The following is a 17,776-nucleotide window of genomic DNA, read 5'->3' as shown; positions in this document are numbered from 1 at the left end:
ACAATAGCAACAATTTTAGAAAAACCATAGCAAAACAGGACATGCATGAGGTGTGTGTGTGTGTGTGTGTGTGTGTGTGTGTGTGTGTGAGAGAGAGAGAGAGAGAGAGAGAGAGAGAGAGAGAGAGAGAGAGAGAGAAATATGCATCTCCATAGAAGCCACCTTTAAAGGGTTTTTCCTTAGCATGTCTGGGTGTCTGAGAGAGGGGTCAATGATGACAGACCCTGGAAGATATCTTGTAATACAGGCTCATTTTGTTTGGGGCAGCATGGAATGTGATTCCCACGGCCATCTTCTCATATATATATATATATATATATATCCCTATACTTTGTACTTTGAGGTAACATACATGTGTAAGAAATAGTACACACTCTATGCTACATAGACACCTATTGCTACAATCTACCCAGCTGATTAGGTCTCCACCAATTTGTGTGTGTGTAACAGAGAGAGAGAGAGAGAGAGAGAGAGAGAGAGAGAGAGAGAGAGAGAGAGAGAGAGAGAGAGAGAGAGAGAGAGAGAGAGCGCAGGGGTGGGGGCAAGGGGACAGGGCTCCGGCCTGATCTATGGAAACACAGGCTTGGCTCCTGTGACACCTGCATCTGCCTGTATTCATTTCTTGCAGACTCCAAAGGTCCACGGAACACTTGAACTTGTACGTGTGCAGGAGGAGGGGGAGAGACCATTTTAAGGGAGCAAAGCCCAGCCTGGAGCTCCCGGTATTTTAGTCACAAAAGTTAGCTAGCCCCCCCTCTCCCTCCCCCCCCCCCCAGCTAGCTGTCTAATTGTTATAAAGCGATCCGCCCAGGAGCAGTTTTTGTGCATCCCCCCCCCATTCCTTCCACCCCTGAGTCTGCAGCAGTGGGGGGTCCACACGGCTCCCCAGGGCTCCTCCTCCCCTCCCCTCCCAACACACCTCTTCCCCCCGCCCCCCCCCACCCCGGGCTGGACTGTTTCACCCCGTCTCCAGGCAACCGCCAGGCGCGCCGGGCGGGACGTCATTTCCTGAAGAGCCCGCGGGGGAGGGGCGGCGGGGGAGGGGCGAGGGGCGGGGCCAGGGCCGGGACGGCGGCGGCGTCGGAACTCGCTGGAAGGCTCGGCCCTCCCCCCTCCTCCCCCCGCCCCTCCCGGCTGCTCAACAGTTCGCAAAGTCCGGGCTCGCGGCGCGGCGGCGGCGGCGCGGCTCCGTCTGCGCCCGGGCGGCGCAGGGGTGCGGGGGCCCCTGGGCTGCTGCATCCCCGGGCTGCCCGGGTCATGCCCCGCACCCGCGTGCGGGACGCCCGCTCCTCGGGCTACGACGCTGGCGCTCTGAGACTAGATCGACCCGCGCCCTAACTTCTGACTTTGGTGGGGGGGGACCCAGCCCTAGAGGAAAACAGCAGCCCGGCTGGGGGAGTCCCAGGCGTGGTGCGACGGGGCGGTCGGCTTTGCGGCACCCCCCCCCTCCAGCCACTCGTCGTCTCCGCGCCCTCCAGGATGTAGCCGCCGTCTCCGCGCCCCGCCGGCCTCCAGCGCCGTCTCTGCACACCCCCCACCGGGTCTCCAGCGCCGTCTCTGCGCCCCGAGCCTCCAGCCGTCTCTGCGCCCCCAGGCCGTCTCCGCGCCCCGCCGGCCTCCAGCGCCGTCTCTGCACACCCCCCACCGGGTCTCCAGCGCCATCTCCGCGCCCCTCAACCTCCAGCGCCGTCTCCGCGCCCCCTTTCTCAGGATCCAGCGGAAGTTTCTGCGCCCCCCTCCCCGCATCCTTTCATCCACACTCCAGCCGTCGTCTCCGAGCTCCACGGAACCCAGACTCCGTCGTCTCCCAGGATCTAGCCCCGTCTCCGCGTCCCCGATCCCGTCCCCAAACCCTGACTCCCACCGGTGACCTCGGCGCTCCCCGGAGCCCAGCGGTGGCGCCCGCGCCCCGCACCGCGCGCGCCCGGAGTCCGGCGGGCCTCGGCGGGGAGATGAACGCGCAGCTGGACGGACTGTCGGTGAGCTCGTCCTCCACCGGCTCGCTGGGCTCGGCGGCCGCGGCGGGCGGCGGCGGCGGCGGCGGCGGCGGGGCCGCGGGGCTGCGGCTGCTGTCGGCCAACGTGCGGCAGCTGCACCAGGCACTGACGGCGCTGCTGAGCGAGGCGGAGCGGGAGCAGTTCACGCACTGCCTGAACGCCTACCACGCGCGCCGCAACGTCTTCGACCTGGTGCGCACCCTGCGCGTCCTGCTGGACAGCCCGGTCAAGCGGCGCCTGCTGCCCATGCTGCGCCTGGTCATCCCCCGCTCCGACCAGCTGCTCTTCGATCAGTACACGGCCGAGGGCCTCTACCTGCCCGCCAGTACCACCACCCCCTCCTACAGGCAGCCCTCTTGGAGTGGCCCCGACGGCACCGCCGCCGCCGCCACCATCGGACCGGGGGAGGTGCGCTTGGTGAGCCTGCGACGTGCCAAGGCCCACGAGGGCTTGGGCTTCAGCATCCGCGGGGGCTCGGAACACGGCGTCGGGATCTACGTGTCGCTGGTGGAACCCGGATCCCTGGCTGAGAAGGAGGGGCTGCGGGTTGGAGACCAGATTCTGCGCGTCAACGATAAATCTCTGGCCCGAGTGACCCACGCAGAGGCTGTCAAGGTAGGGAGGTGGTGTGGTTTGGGGAAGTGCTAAGAGGGCAGAGTGGTGCAGTTCCTTCAGTAGCTCTGTGCTGTGTGTCCCCCGTTTTTGTTTTTGTTTGGTTTGGGGTTTGTTGTTGATGTTAAAGCAGGAATGTTTTGTTCATGGAACTCATAGGGAACGAGCAATCACGATGTTTTGCCTTTGTGGGACCTAAAAGGCTTGCTCCCGAGTAAATGTCTTACTTATACAGTGTGAGTGGCGCTGCCAGTTGCTCGCATTGAAGATATAACAGTCCCTGCTTGGCCTAGGGTTACGAATTGTAGCTGACCTGAGCTGGCCCTGTTGTGACTCCCCTGATCTCTTAGAGTTTTTTTGTTTGGTTTGCCTTTGATAGTTCTGGTTGCTCTAAAGTAGATTGAGCAGTCTGGATGATCACAGTACTATGGCTTTACCCTGCTGCAGGTGGCCAGCTTGGGCAGCTCGGAATGGATCAAATGCAGCAGCATCTGAGCCAGAGAAATGTCCCCTAACCTGGGTGAAAATGAAGCTACTGCCTTGGTGTCATAAAACAAATCTCCTCAGCCTCAGGAGTGTATTTGTGCTGTTAGCTTCTGGTGATTGAATTGTGCAGTGCAAAGGAGGGTGTGTGCTCGCTGATCTCGAGGCCCAGGGCTAGTGTAAACCAGTAGGAGATGGTTTGTATTTGGTCCACTGATGGATTCAAGGATCCCTGGAACACTCCAAACCTCACTTCTCTTATGTGCAAGAAGCAGAGTTGTTGTCATTGTTGTTGTTGTTGTTGTTGTTTTCAGGGGGTGGGGGTGCAGTGTGCAGCCTGCTTCTGCAGAGAAATGCTTCTCAGTGATCCCCACCCTATTCCTCTTTCCCCTGCTTCTTAGTCCTCAGTACTCATGTTCTGAATGCCAGGGAGAGTCTCCTGGCAGCAAGGAAAGGTCTAGGCAGCAGAGGTCCAGGTCTGCCTCCTGGGTGCTCTTCAATGACCTGTGGCCAGGTGAGTGGAGCTGACTGCACAGCTGTACACAAGACGCCACCATCTCTGTCTAACCTTGGCTTCTCTTGTTGCCTTCCCAGCTCATCCACCCATTTGGGGAGGCCCCTGAGGGTTTTGGAAACTTCTTCACGATTCCTGGAAAAAGGCTGATGCTAGATTGTTCCGGGTATGGCAAGCAAGGCTCTTGGTGGCTCTTTCCCCTCTGGCCTCACATCTCTCCCCCCACATCTCTCTCTCTCTCTCTCTCCTTAATCCGACATTCCTTCCATACATTTATAAATAGTCCATTAGCCTTGGCCCTAAGAGGTCTAGAGTTCCCAGATGATAAATGTATTCTCTAAAGATACTTGATCCAAATGGTCATTTATAAATGGGGATTCAATTTTGGTGGCAGTTTGAAGAGACTGGGGGTAACTTAATCATCATAAGGTGAGAGACTTTGGAAAGGCCAAAGTTAACCCGAACATTAAAACACAGACTCTCCCTGCAGTTTGCCCCCCCAGAGCCAGCTGGACCAAAGGGTCAAGCTGCCTGGCTATAAGTTTCAATTCCCCAGCATCACTTTAGTCATACTTGGGACCTTCAGACAACCCCCCCCCCCAACTCTACCCTACATCTCAGTGCTGTTAAGCTGTGGTCCAGAGCTGCCTCAGGCTCCCAGCAACTTTAACGACTCTTGCTGCTTGCAGAGTGAAACCTCAGGCCTCCACACACCGTTTTGAAGCCTGAGCAAGAACACTTGCTGCTGAGTAGAGCCAGAGAGGAGCCAGACTGTGCTTGAGAGTACCTCTAAGCTCACCTGAGAGATGCTTTCTGCATCTCTTGCTTTTGCTTTTGTTTTTCTCCAAGGGTGTTGCCAAGGCAGAATGAACTTCTGAGCAGGGTTGTCCTCTTCTGGCTGGTGCTAGACACTCTGCCTGGAATAGACCCCCCTCTAACCCTTTAGGAGCAGCAACAGGAATAATGAATGTTTTTTCATATCATATGAACTTCAGGGAGAGAAGAGGATGGACTTGGTTGGGGGTAGAGCTGGAAACAGAAGAGGAGGAAGAGGAGGAGGCCACACAGCAGGGTTGCACAGATGGTTCTTGTGACAGGGGAAAACCTGGAGTGCTGGTGACAGGCCCACAAAATGAAGAAGGCCAGCCAAATGGGGTCTCTACTTCTCCACTAGGTACAGGCTTCACTCACTGGGAGCTGTGCACTCAGGACCTCTTGGTTTTTATTAATTTTTTTTTCTGGTCCTAGGACTTGAACTCAGAGCTTGGGCTCTGTCCCTGAGCTTTTTGCTGAAGGCTGACATTTTACCACGTGAAGCCACAGATCCACTTCTGGTTTTCTGGTAGTTAATTGTAGATAAGAGTCTCACTTTCCTGCCTGGGCTGCCTTGGAACTGTGATCCTCAGATCTCAGCCTCCTGAGTAGCTAGGATTATAGCACCCAGCGTCAGAACCCACATACTGCAGAGCTTGGAGCAGGCTGAGTGGTAAATACATAGTATATTAAATGCTGCTAGCTTGGCCTCAGACTTTATTCTGGTTTTCTTGGCTTTTCTGTTTAGTTCTGTTTTCTGTTCCAGAGCTTCATATTTAGTCGAAGATGTCATTTCAGTCCCCTCCAAATCTGCTTCTTCCTCCATGATAGGAGGAGAGGGGAAAGAACCTCAGAGCTTCTCAAAAGGAGAGATTAATTCTATGTATGTGTGCATAACAGGAAAGAAAATTAAATTAAGATAAATTGTAGGAGTCAAACAACTTTTGAATTTATGAATCACAGGGGAAGACAGCTCTTTTTTAAAAAAGAAAAAAGAAGGGATTAAGCAAACCTATGGTTCCTCCCACCCCTCGACTTTTCTTTCTGACAAACTGAGCCATTCATTGCTACCCAGAGGAGCATGCTGAGGATTTCATTCACATCCAGTGCAGCCCTGTGCCTCTCTGAAGACCATTTGCCAGATTAGCAGTGACAGACCCCCATAGGGCCAGCCACTTACTATTTGCAATTATGTTGAAATGTTTGATTTTTGAAAAATCTATTTTGAATGAACAGGAGCCAAACCAGTAATAATCAAAAAGCAACTCCTTCAGAGGGTTTCAGCTTAATGTGTTCCACCAGCTGGCCAGATCCAGTGGCTGTGTAGCTTCGGACAAGTCATAGATCCTTTATGTCTTAGAGTGGGTGGGCCGGGGGCTAGTCAAGGTTCCTTCCAGCTCAGAGAGTCTGATGCTTTGTTTGGCATGTATGACCCAGAAGGCATGTAGAACATCTAATTTGATGACATCTTGTTCTTTTGGAATTGCTTTCATTTAAGGCAAACAAAGTTGGCTAAGGATTGGGAGATGAGGATCTTGGCATTCCAGGGTAGCATCATACCAAAGCAGGAAATTGATGGGTTACACACTGTACCAGTGAGAGCTGGACTGCTTTCTCTCAGCCCAAGAACACTGACCCTGGTGCTGTCTCAGAGCCAATGAGAACACTCAGTAGGGTTTTGGCACAAACTGCTCTGCCCAGGGAGCACTGGAAATCAAATCCACTTACTTGCTGACTTGCCCTCCCCCCCAGCTGTGTGGGTAGCAGCATGTGGAATATCCAGGTGCAGCTGGAACGTGTGTGTGTGTGTGTGTGTGTGTGTGTGTGTGTGTGTGTGTGTGTGTGTGTGTGTGTGTATTTTATCTCAGTAGAAATTAAACAGCTTCATCATCACCTCAGCAGGGACATCTAAGGAGCATGTTAGAATTTGAAATGTCACAGGGGTTAGAGCTGGGGACATAGCAGTAGAGAATGGGCCTTAACATGCACAAGGCCCAGGGTTTGATCCCCACCACTAAAAAAAACAAAACCCTGTTGATCAATAAAATAAATATTCTATAAGTTGGAAACCATTGCAGGCCCTGCCATTTAATTAGAGTTAGCATACCCTCCCTTCCTTTGCATAATAACCTGGAAAGAATCTGTCTGGATTAATATGTCATTATGTTTGGTTCAGCAGGTTCTAAATGACACATTTGTCATTTTACCATTGTACATGGTTAGCTGAAGACATGACACATTATTGCCATGGCCAACTTGGTATCTGAGAGGCAGCGTCTCCCACCGGCCCCCGTGCTGCAGTATGGAAGCGCAGGCTGAAGCTTTCCTCTGATCCTGCGCTTTCTTGGGTCCTATGAGTCCTGTCCGTGGCAACATACAGAAACGTAACTATTCCTAAGTCCTTGATTGAGTAGATTTTTTTGGTTACCACATATCCAGAGTTCATGCAACACCTCAAGGGCCCATTTCTTTAATTTAGCCTTATAGATTTATTTGGCTCAAACTAGCATTTAAGGGCCTAGAAAACGATGCCTCATAAAGCAAACTCCTCTTCCAATTGGTTCCTGTTCAAATGAGAGATGCATTCATAGGGTGCAAGAGAATGCTTATATTTTTAAGAATTGATTTAAGAAGAGATTTCTTTGCTTCCTGACTCGTCACTGGCCACAAGAGAGCTATACAAACACCCTAGTATTTGCTCTTGTTTTCCTGTCGTTCCTATTCTGCTGATAAACCCAGGGCTGTTTATTACTTGCCTTCAATTCATCATTTGGAGGGAGCTGCAAAGAGAAGTGTGATCCTGTCACCTCCTTGCCAAGGGGATTTGTGCGCGATGTTGCTGGCTTCCTACCTGTGCTGCCTGCAGCCCCACTTGGGCACACAGTGGGAGTGCAAGAAGCCCCTCCTCCCTGTCAAGCACATGCAACCCCACGGCGCTGCCTGTGGCTCCTGCTCCTAGCCCTTGTAAGTTCTGCAAAGGCGCTCAGAGGAGATTAGGTTCCAAGTGGCTTTCTGCCAAGGCTTTTTTATGACTTGGAAGGTCAGCCTTTGATCCCCATTGCTTCGGGACCCCAGATGAGTGAGTACCCACCAAGAACCAGAGGTCTGGTTAGAAGAAATAGATTTATCTGGAGGCAGCTGGAGGCTGAAGGATGAATCTTTCAAAAACAGATTCAGTTTCTCTTTTTTTTTTTCATTTTTAAAACCTCCAAGCAAGAATGTGGTATTAAGTCTAAGCTCACACAGATGCCTTGCTTGTGCCTTAGGGTGGGGGTGCTTTTGGAGAGTTTCTGTGCTGTGATATTTCCGTTTACTTTTACAGCCTTGACAGGTGGGAAGGGTGCAGATTGGGAAGTCAGCTCTCTGCATTCTTCTCCCCACTTTCCTGGGGTCAGCTGTGGGGAGCAGCTCCACCAGGCTGGAAAAAACTTGAGGTTTGTTTCTACTTCTTTTTTAAAAACAAATTTTTAATTTTTGTGAACAGTTCTGGGTTTCCAGACAAACTGAGCGGGACAGCGGTTTCCCATACCCCATCTGTCCCCAGCCACATGGCCTACATTGCCAACACTCACTAGTAGAACAGTACACTGGTCACAGTGATACATGCTGTCACCCAGAGCACCCACTGTTGGGCTTTCCTTGGATTTACTCAGACATTGCTAGGAAGATGGGGTTTTGACCTTAGTGGGGTGTGGGGTGCATTTTGCCCCCCCTCCCATGTTGCTTAATCTCTCCTAGGGGAGGCAGAGAGAGGAGGAGGTCATGTAAAGGAGATGATACTGGCCAGCCCAAGAACACCATTGGGATAAGGAGAGCGTGGCCTCCACTGCCTGAGTTGTATAGCACTGTCCTAGAAGAAGGACAGTGCCAGTCCCTGCCCAGAGCCAGACAGATGTTACATGTTGTGCCTGACTTTAGGGACCTTTTGAGAGCCATCCAGAGTCTTCCCCTCCATGATCAAGGAGTCAGATCCTCTCATGGAGGCAGAGTGGCCCTTCTCATCCTCCAGACTTTATCTGAGCCATAGCCTGTGGCTAGCACTCAGAAGTCAGAAATGAAGAGATAGCGATCTAATTCAATTGCCGTTGAATGTGGAACTCCCTCTTTGGGAATGTGAGATCCAAAGGAAGCCTGTGTGGCTGCAGGGTTGGCTGGGGAAGGGAAAATGGGTGTGTGCCTGACTGTGAAGCCTGCTGTATGGTCCGTAGGCAGATCCCCTGACCTCTGAGCCTCAGTCTTGGGAGCTGTACAATGGGTGTGTCTACCTCCCACCTGCTTCCTTCCAGGAGGGCTGGGGGTAAACGCATTTCCTTCAGAACTATTTTCTGTCAAAGTCCTTTAAAAAAAAAAAAAGTGTCCTGTGCCTGGATGGACAACGGCACTTCCCACCCCTGCAGTCCAAAATCCACCCTGTGAGACCCCACTGGCAAGTCCATTTGTTACTTTACTCTTAATTTTATAGCCACACGCTCAGAAGTGGGTTATTTGGGCAGCATGATTGTGTCTGATTCCAAAATAGAATCGTTTATGCATTCCAAAGCAATCAATGGGGTGAGATACATCTGGCTTTTTATTAAAAAAAAAAAAAGATTTAAAAAATACCTCTTCAGGCTTTAAGAAGCCCCAATATTCTGGTGAAGGCTGAGTCTCTAATAACCACACAGAGGTTTGAGAGCTGCTTTATTCTCTCCCAAGAATGCATAAGTGGATTTATTTTTTTGTCTTTTCCAGCGCCAGCACCTTTGCCTCCTTCCTCCGCTGAGATTTCCTGTTCCTTCTGCTAAATTGGCTGTGGCTTTGCTTCAGCCAGCAGCCAGTCTCGTGGTTCTTTTTCCTCTCTACCTGAGTTTGCTCATATCAGCATCTTCTTAACCCCAAAGGCAGAGCAAATACATCAGTGTCCATGAATCCTTACATCGTCCCAACATGTCCCCTTTCCTAGATTCTAAAGCTTTGCTGAAATGACTTTAGAAAAGGGGTTTGCAAATATTCAGGGGGCAGGGACCACTGATGTAAGTCACAAGCTCTCCATGAAGGTATGAGTCCATGCCTGCGGTCTGGGGAGTTCTGCCTTCCTTCAGGTCTCTACTCCTACTGATACTTAGCCACATAAAGATGACCAGAGAGCCAGACCCACCCTGCCTGTCTGCAGCTAACTTGGAGCCAGATTCTAGGCACAGAGAGAGGGTCAGCTGATACCATTGGGAAGTCCAAGGTGGAGCTTGGAGGTGGATCTGGGTTTACTGGACCGTGTTTCTTGGCATTGACCTTGGGAAGGTCCCTTTGCCTCTCTGATTCAGACATCTTTACCACAGAACCTGGCTGTCATCGTTGCATATCAAAAATTTGAAAACTATGGCCATGGAAGTCTCGTGGCAAGCATTGCAATGAAAAATATTATTGACTGCGTTCACTTGACTTTGAAAATCCTGGTATGTCTGCTTGCTTTTGTTTTTGTTTAAGTGTCATTAGAAGGAAGTATCGGGACTCAGGGCTGTGTGATTGGGTCAGTGGTTTGCATTGGCTAGATACAGTCAATATTTCCACATAGAAAGCTTCTTTAAACATGTCATCGCTCCTAGCTGGCATTTGGTATCTGTATTGTTGCTTTGTGGCAGTAATAAAGCCCGGTGCATGAATGGAGCCTCCCTTCTGATTTTCTGGGAGGCAGACGAGACTCAGTGGTGTGGCCCAGCATCGGGGAATGTGGCAGCGTTGTCTGCTCATCCCTCCCTGTACTCCCCAGCATCTTCCCCTGATGGATTCCCTGGCAGTGGGAGGGTTGGAGGGGGAGGAGGAGGCATGAAGAGGAAGAAGGTGTGGCTGTTTTCAGAGCCCATTAAAGCAATTAGTGCAGGTGAGGGGGATGATTTGTTAACTTTAGAAAACAACTTGTCATCTATTTGAACCCATCTGAAAAGAGGTGTGCTAAGGCCTCAGGTCTAGGGTGCTGAGTAAGAAAAGAGATGCAGCCCAATTCCTGATTTCTCCTCCCATATGAAAGATTCTGCTCCAAGGCTGAGCAAGGGGCTTTCCTTCTGTTCTTCCATCATCCTAACCTTGATGGAAGGGTGGGATCTTTTGTAACCCTTTCTGAATTTTTCTTTCCTGGTAACTCTGCTTCTGCCTGTCTCCTTTCTCAGGAATCCCAAGCCAGGCACCAGTGGCTCACACCTGTAATCTTAGCTGCTCAGGTTATTGAGTAGCCTGCACAGAAAAGTCTGTGAGATTCTATCTTCAGTTAATCAGCAAAATCCCGGACTGGGTTGTATGTGGCTCAAGTGGTAGAGTACCAGCTGTGAACAAGAAAACTCAGAGCATGAGGTTCTGAGTTCAAGCCATGTACACACACACACACACACACACACACACACACACACACACACACACACACACACACACACACACACACACACACACACACAATGTGGCTCAAGTGGTAGAGTACCAGCTGTGAACAAGAAAACTCAGAGCATGAGGCTCTGAGTTCAAGCCATGTACACACACACACACACACACACACACACACACACACACACACACACACAATGTGGCTCAAGTGGTAGAGTACCAGCTGTGAACAAGAAAACTCAGAGCATGAGGCTCTGAGTTCAAGCCATGTACACACACACTCTCTCTCTCTCTCTCTCTCTCTCTCTCTCTCTCTCTCTCTCTCTCTTAATGTTTTCCTTTTTTCCAATTCTCTAGACCCTTCTTTCTCCTGCAAGAATCCCTTCTAATCCTGAGATTTTTTTTTAGTCACTCCAATCATCAACATGTACAATTCTTTTCTTCTTCTCCAGAATGTCTGTATCTCTACCTATAGTCTAGCCTTATCTGAACAGAATCTGTTGTTCCTCCCTTTTAAATGTAACTATTTACTTTTTTTTTTCACCTCTTCTTTCGCATTGGGAATAATCTCCATTTGCTCTGGAAGGCCTGGCTTATCTTTTGTCTCTGATGACCCCATCTCCTCCTGCCCTCAAATTATAGATTGTCCCAAGCAAGTAGCCTTGGCCTGCTGTTCCTCTCCAGTCTCCCCTTGGTGATTGGCACCCGCCCCTGTGTAGGGAACTCTCTGAGCCTGACATCTTCCTTCCCTGCTTTTCTCCCCACCCTGTGCCTCAATTACAACAGCCTCCTTGCAGCTCTGTCTGATGGTCTCCTGTGGTTCACCCACCACTACTGCATCCTCCATCCTTACTTAATCTCTGAATTTACATCGGATCAAGCCATGTCTCACCTCAAAACATGTTCTTGAGTTGGGAGCCCATGTGACAGGGGCCAACCTCTTTAACTTGACCCTCAGCCACCTGGAATCTCATCTCTTTTGACCCACAGACTATTCTCTTCTCCAGCTAAGTCCCGATGGATTCTTCATGTTGCCAGGCAGCACAGCCTCTGAACCAGCCTTAGAGCCCTCCACCCTTTGACACCTACTGTCCCCATGAAGGACCAGGCCTCCGCACATCACCCTCATCCCTGTCTGCTCCCTTCCACTGTTCCCATTTGTGGGGGAGGGTCTCATCTTGAGCTCAGCTTCCTCCGTGGCAGCGCTGCCTGAGTCATGGTGTATTTCCTGCTGTGTTCTTCCTGCACCTTCTCTGATAATGACTTCCACAACCAGTGGAACCTACCAGGAGCCAGCCCTGGCTTCCATATCAATTCATTCAAACCTTACAAACAGCTCTTGCAAAGGGCTTGTCACTGGCCTGTTGTCACAGATCCAGGAAGTGGCAGAACAGGTGGTAAAGGCAGGTTTTGTTGACTTGCGTGGCTACAGAGAGAGGCAAGCACCCGTATGGGTGTCATCTCATGTGCTGGAGCCTGGGCACTTTGGGGCAGCTCCAGGTTCAGAGCTGGGCTCTTTGTAGCTTTGGGGGGTGGGGCAAACTTTTTAAACCTCTCATTCCCAGATCTCTCCTTAGTATAACTGTGATGTGAGTGGTTGCTAGAAGACAGGCAAGTTACTGAACTTCTGTGTCCAGGCTTCCTCTTCGCTTGAAAATGGAGATACTGATGGCTGTGCAGGTAATGGATCAAAGCACCAGGCACATCTGTTGATCTCAACCTTTGATGAGTGCCTGGTATGTTCCTGCTGGATGATTCCCCTGGCACCAAAGAAGGTGGAAATGGGTAGCACACATGATCTGCTTATAAGATATAGCAGATTAATCAATAACACAGACCTTGGGGTTTTTTTGGTGTGTGTGGCAGTATTAGAGTTTGAATTCAGGCCCCTGTGCTCGCTAGGCAAGTACTCTACCATTTGAGCCATGCTTCCACCTCTTTTTTTGTGCCTGAACCTTCATTAATGCCTCCCACCAGAGCTGAGATGGTAGCTGTAGGCATGTCACTACATTCAGCTTGTTTCGTTGAGATGAAGGCCTCAAACTTTTCTCTGAGCTGGCCTTGAACTATATTCTCCATCTCAGCTGCCTGAGTAGGTAGCATTACAGGTGTATGCCATCACCCATGGGAATCTGTGTGTGCCTTCAGGCTTCTGCTGGGGTTTGAGGTACACCCCTCCTGATTCTTCTTCACAGTTCCAAAGGAGAGGAAACTGGGAATCACAAGAGGTAACCAGTTACGGTACACGGGTGGGGAAAAAAACAGGAGTAGGATTTGAAGCAAGGCCTGCCTGCCTTTGAACTAAGTGCATGTTTGCTGTCCCTTCTCCTGCTGCTTCTAACAGAAAAGCAGTGAGGTGAACAGCTCTGCATGGTGCAGGCAAGGGTGGGGATTCTGTGTGTTAACATTGTTTCGTGGCCAGAAATCCACAGCTCTGGCCGCAGGCCCTTTTCCAGGTCTGTTGTGTGCATTCTATTAAGTAGACCTCAGGGACAGGAGCAGCATTGGCACTTTATGGCTTTCCCTCCTCTGTTATCTTTCATGCGGTGCCCTGACCTTTGTGGGCATTTTGTTTTGTGCATTGCCCATGGAAATTCCCTGGTAGATAACAATGACCTTGACTCAACACCCAATAGAAGAAGCCAGTGCCTGGAGGCCCCATGTCCTCAAATACTGAAGTCAGGTCAGGTGCTGGTGGCTCATGCCTGTAATCCTAGCTACTCAGGAGGCTGAGATTTGAGGACTGTGGTTCAAAGCCAGCCCTGGCAGGAAAATCCATGAGACTCTTATCTCCAATAGACCACTCAGAAAACCTGAAGTGGCACTGTGGCTCAAGTGGTAGAGCACTAGCCTTGAGATGAAGAGCTGAGGGACAGTGCCCAGGCCCAGAGTTCAAGCCCCACAACCAACAACAAAAATACCCATATTGAAGTAAAAATTCGTCTACCTGGCCACAAGCTCAGAATCCTGGGAGGAAGAAATCAGGGCTTCTCTGGACTTGGGTTCGTAAGAAACCTGGGAAGAGAAAGCATCCACCTACACTCTTTGAAGTATGTGTTTTGCTTGAGGGTTTGTATTTCTTTCTGTATATATTTTAATGACCTGAGATGTATGAGTTCAATTATAAAATCTTGGAAAGCTCAGAAAAACACCTAAGGAAAAAAACCAAGATGCTAGATAATCCCTTCTAGGCAGAAGTAATCGTTCCTGACAGGTTGGCTCTTGTCTTTCCAATGTCCCGTATGGGGATTCTTCCTCACACCTGCCAGTCTGAACCTCCTTACCCAGCCTGCTTCTCCCCAAGCAGTATGTCACAACTGTTTTCCTACTTTGGTAAATGCTTCTGAAAAAAGATTTTTAGTGATTGTGTGATACCTCGTAGAGAAGAGATACATGATTTATTTGACTAATTTCTTCTGGTTGGGCAGTTTTTTCAGTATAATCCATACTACAGCTCTCTGTCCCCTTGCACATTCATCTTTACGCAGGTCACTAATGGTTCCTTGGGCTGTCTTTCTGGAGGTGGCTTTGGCTCAGGGGAGATGCAGAATTTTAAAGCTTTTGATAATTCTTGCCAAACTGCTCTTGAGAAGGAAATTTATTTGGTTTTTAACCAACATTAGCAACATGTGAGACTTGTCACTTTGACCCAACAATGCCAACGCTAGATGATGTATTTCTTTTCTGTTTTCTCAAACTGATGGGCAAAAAAAAATTCCTGTTTTAATTTGCATCACTTAGGTAGTAGAGTGAACTTCTTGGCATATTTTTGGAATGCAAATGTACTTATGGTTTTGGTGTTGATCCTATTTGCTATCCAATACCCGTTCAATAACAAGATTTATATTTCATCGTTGTCAGTTCTAACCGTCTTTCTTTCTGCTAGCTACTAAGTCCATTTTTGGCATTGGTTTTGTTTTTGTGCTGGCAATAGGGCTTGAACAACAAGCACCATGTTCTTGTCTAGATTGTTTTTGCTCAAGAACGGTGCTCTACCACTTGAGCCACTTCGGGCATTTTTCTGGTTAATTGGAGATGAGTACCCAGGCTGGCTTCAAATTGTGATCCTCAGATCTCAGCCTCATGAGTAGCTAAGATTACAGGCAGGAACCATCAGCACCTGGTCTAGGTCAGTTTTTAAAGGCGTATATCCATTTATCTTGAGCTCAAGTTCTTAAGGCTCAGGTTGAATTAAACTGGAAGCACATGATCTTTTCAACTGAGAATAGTCAGAAAGAGGTGGGTGGCAGGGGTCTGAGTCTGGGAAGAGAGTGAACCCTAGTAAATGTATCTACTCATGGGCTAAGAAAGTGATAGTGACAGAGACAGATATTGCAGGTGGATGGGGCATTCAGCCTGGCCAATGAAACACTCTGTAAACCCATAAGGCTCATCTGGAGGGATTATATTTATGACACCTAGCATCTTGTTAGTTCTTCCTTAAAGGAAGAAAAAAAGAACAAAATTTAAAAGGACATTTGTAAAGCAATTTACTTAAATTATAAGGGACTGAAAGCTAGGCTTAGTGGGTAATTGAAGAATTGCATTGAAAAGGAATCAATATCTTGCTGGAATCTGTTCTGTCCTCATCTTGTGAGTTGTTTTGCAAAAGGTGGGGGATGGGGTGTTGCTCTTAGCTATCACTTTTTTGCAAATTTCTTCCAGCTTGATCCCCAAGGTCAGCTGTTCCCTCTTCCCCTTTCTTTGATTGCTGATTTTTATTTTTCCTTCAGCCTTTAGGAGCAATGACATTGGAGATGCAGGGGCTTTCAAATGTCAGTCTCTGTCCCAGCTGCTGGGAACCCGGTATTCCTCCGGCTGGAGCAAATGTTTCTTCTATTCCACAGAAACGTTTTAAGAAGGTCAAAGTCTTAAAGAAACCAGGGAGGAGCGAATGATCCATTGACTTTTTAAATCCTACCTTGCGAGGCTCAAGTGAAAGACAAATTTCAGTAGTGTTGCAGAGAGTGCAAGAAGACGTCCCGGCATCCCTGGCTTCCTACCTAGTCACCCTTCACTGCCTGCCACTGCTTGGCCTTGTTTTCCCCAGCAGTCACACTCCCTCCACGTGCGGCCCCCTGCTTCCTAGTGATCTTCTTTCCTATCTATGCCATGCTTTCTGTGGACCCTCGTGTCGAGCTGCATGTTGGAGGAGGGGTTCTGGAGGGCTCCATACACACCCTTGCACCAGCTCATTCCTCCAGGGATATGGCAGCTCCAACAGGCAACGTAGCTGCACAGAGCTGGAGCAGATGGGTTGTGCCATGGCCCCCTGAGGGACACACAGATGTTGGTGATAAACAGTGAATGCTTACCACACACTGCCCACATATGTCATCATTCCAAAAGAATGATGGATTTGGGGGGGCTTGCGTTTACGGGAATGCTCACCAGTCACTTGCGGTAAGTCAGGCGTGGTGGCTCACGTCTGTCATCTCAGCTTGGCAGGAGGTTAAGCTTGATTGGGAGGAGTGTGACTCTAGGCATGGGGGAACAGTTCATGAGACTGCATCTCAACAACAAAAAAGCTGCTTGGATTGGAAGCTACACCGGCTATGGAATGAAGCATAGATAGGAGAATTTCCTTCCAGGCTGGCCCAGTCAAACAGTGATAGCCTATCTTAAATAACCAAAGCAAACAGGGCTGGAGGGATGGCTCAGTGGTAGAGCACTTGCCTAGCAAGTGCAAGGCCTGAATTGTTTCAAGCCCTAGTATGACCAGAAAACAAAACAAAACAAAGAAAAGCTTAAGTTCAGCAGCTGCAGAGTGTTTTGGGGCACAATGAGGGAGAGATGGGAGGGGCAACAGAGTTATTGTTCAAGGCACCGGTGCAGTAGCTCCGTCTCCAGCTGCAAAGAGTATTCTAATTCCAGAGATGTATTTAGATTTTGGTGCTTGTTCATCCTCTCAGTGGAGGTATTACTGGGCCTCTACCATGAGACAGGTATGATTTAACTATATCTTTAAACCCTACCTATCTCATTTACTTGTTTGTTCACATGTCCCTAATTCATATTCTTGTGTTAAAAGTAATGGAGTGGCTGAAACTAAAAATAACTCACCATAAAAAAGCAGAGGGATTAGAAATGATATTACTCTGTGTGTGTGTGTGTGTGTGTGTGTGTGTGTGTGTGTGTGTGTGTGTGTGTGTGTGTGTGTGTTTCATCTTTGAATTCTCAGCTTTGGAGAGCCAAGGTAAAAAGAGAAATGGATTCTAGGGAAGTCATCAGTACTTCTAGAGAGGCAGTGCCCACTTACTGATGGCTGTGTATTCCTTCCCTGTAGCTTTCAGTAGACTCACCTAAAACCTGATGTATTTTCTTCATATTGATGCACCTGGACTCTAACAGAATATTCCCCTCCCTTCTTAGTCCGTTGAGAGGAGGAAGCATAGCTAAAATTGCTGGATGCATATGGGCGTTGCCATCTGAACTTTCAGGGTAGGAGCAGCACGTGCAAAGTTCTGATGTGGAAAAGAGCCGGAGCACCTGATACTGTGAAAAAGCTCAGGTGACTGGGTGGGGGATGAGGCTGCCAGGTGGCCCAAGATGCACTGCAGGGAGGAGAGTCGCACCAAGGGCCACAGGGAGAGCTCTCAGGGCAGTGACAGGGTCCATGCATATTCTAATGGCTGGTCTTCAGGGCTTATTAGGGGCTGAGAAGGTGCCTGGAAAGCCCTTTCAAGACTACTCCTTGTCTGTCTTATGGCTTGAACACCCTTAAGCCCACTGATAAAAAGGCTGTGGGTAGAAGGAAAGGGACATGAAAGTCCAAGATTCAAATCCAAACTCTACCTCTGATCTTCTCTGTGACCTTGAGTAAGACAGGTCACCACCCTGGTTCTCCTTCCTCACCGGTGGGATGATGGGAAGAAGACTAGACATGGCTAGTGCTGCAGTTTTGCTGGTGCGTCCCAGGAGTCAGGCCCAGCACAAGATGAGCCCCCTCAGTCCTCTTGGAGTCCACCTGTAGCCGGTGATGGAGCTGAGGCCCAGGAAGTGGGGT

The 17,776-nt window shown here is 49.4% G+C and overlaps 1 protein-coding gene across 5 annotated transcripts in view; it reads left to right on the top strand.

Moving 5' to 3' along the window:
* The first annotated feature begins 1,209 nt into the window (after nucleotides 1-1,209).
* Nucleotides 1,210-17,776, top strand: part of Whrn (whirlin) — a 64,750-nt gene continuing 48,183 nt past the window's right edge. Inside the window, exon 1 of one of the 5 annotated variants that reach the window (XM_070012253.1) lies at nucleotides 1,210-2,612. In XM_070012253.1, coding sequence (XP_069868354.1) covers nucleotides 1,953-2,612 — 660 coding nt within the window. In that variant the 5' untranslated portion in view covers nucleotides 1,210-1,952. The remainder of the gene's footprint in view (nucleotides 2,613-17,776) is intronic. The other 4 variants (XM_070012262.1, XM_070012244.1, XM_070012235.1 and 1 more) reach the window with 4 other exon arrangements.

This window comes from Dipodomys merriami, unplaced genomic scaffold (genome assembly GCF_024711535.1).
Source record: "Dipodomys merriami isolate MVZ:Mamm:240054 unplaced genomic scaffold, mDipMer1.0.p SCAF_11, whole genome shotgun sequence".
Classification (NCBI taxonomy): Eukaryota; Metazoa; Chordata; class Mammalia; order Rodentia; family Heteromyidae; genus Dipodomys; species Dipodomys merriami.
The sequence above is the reverse complement of the archived record's forward strand: the minus strand, read 5'-3'. Positions and strand labels throughout refer to the sequence as shown.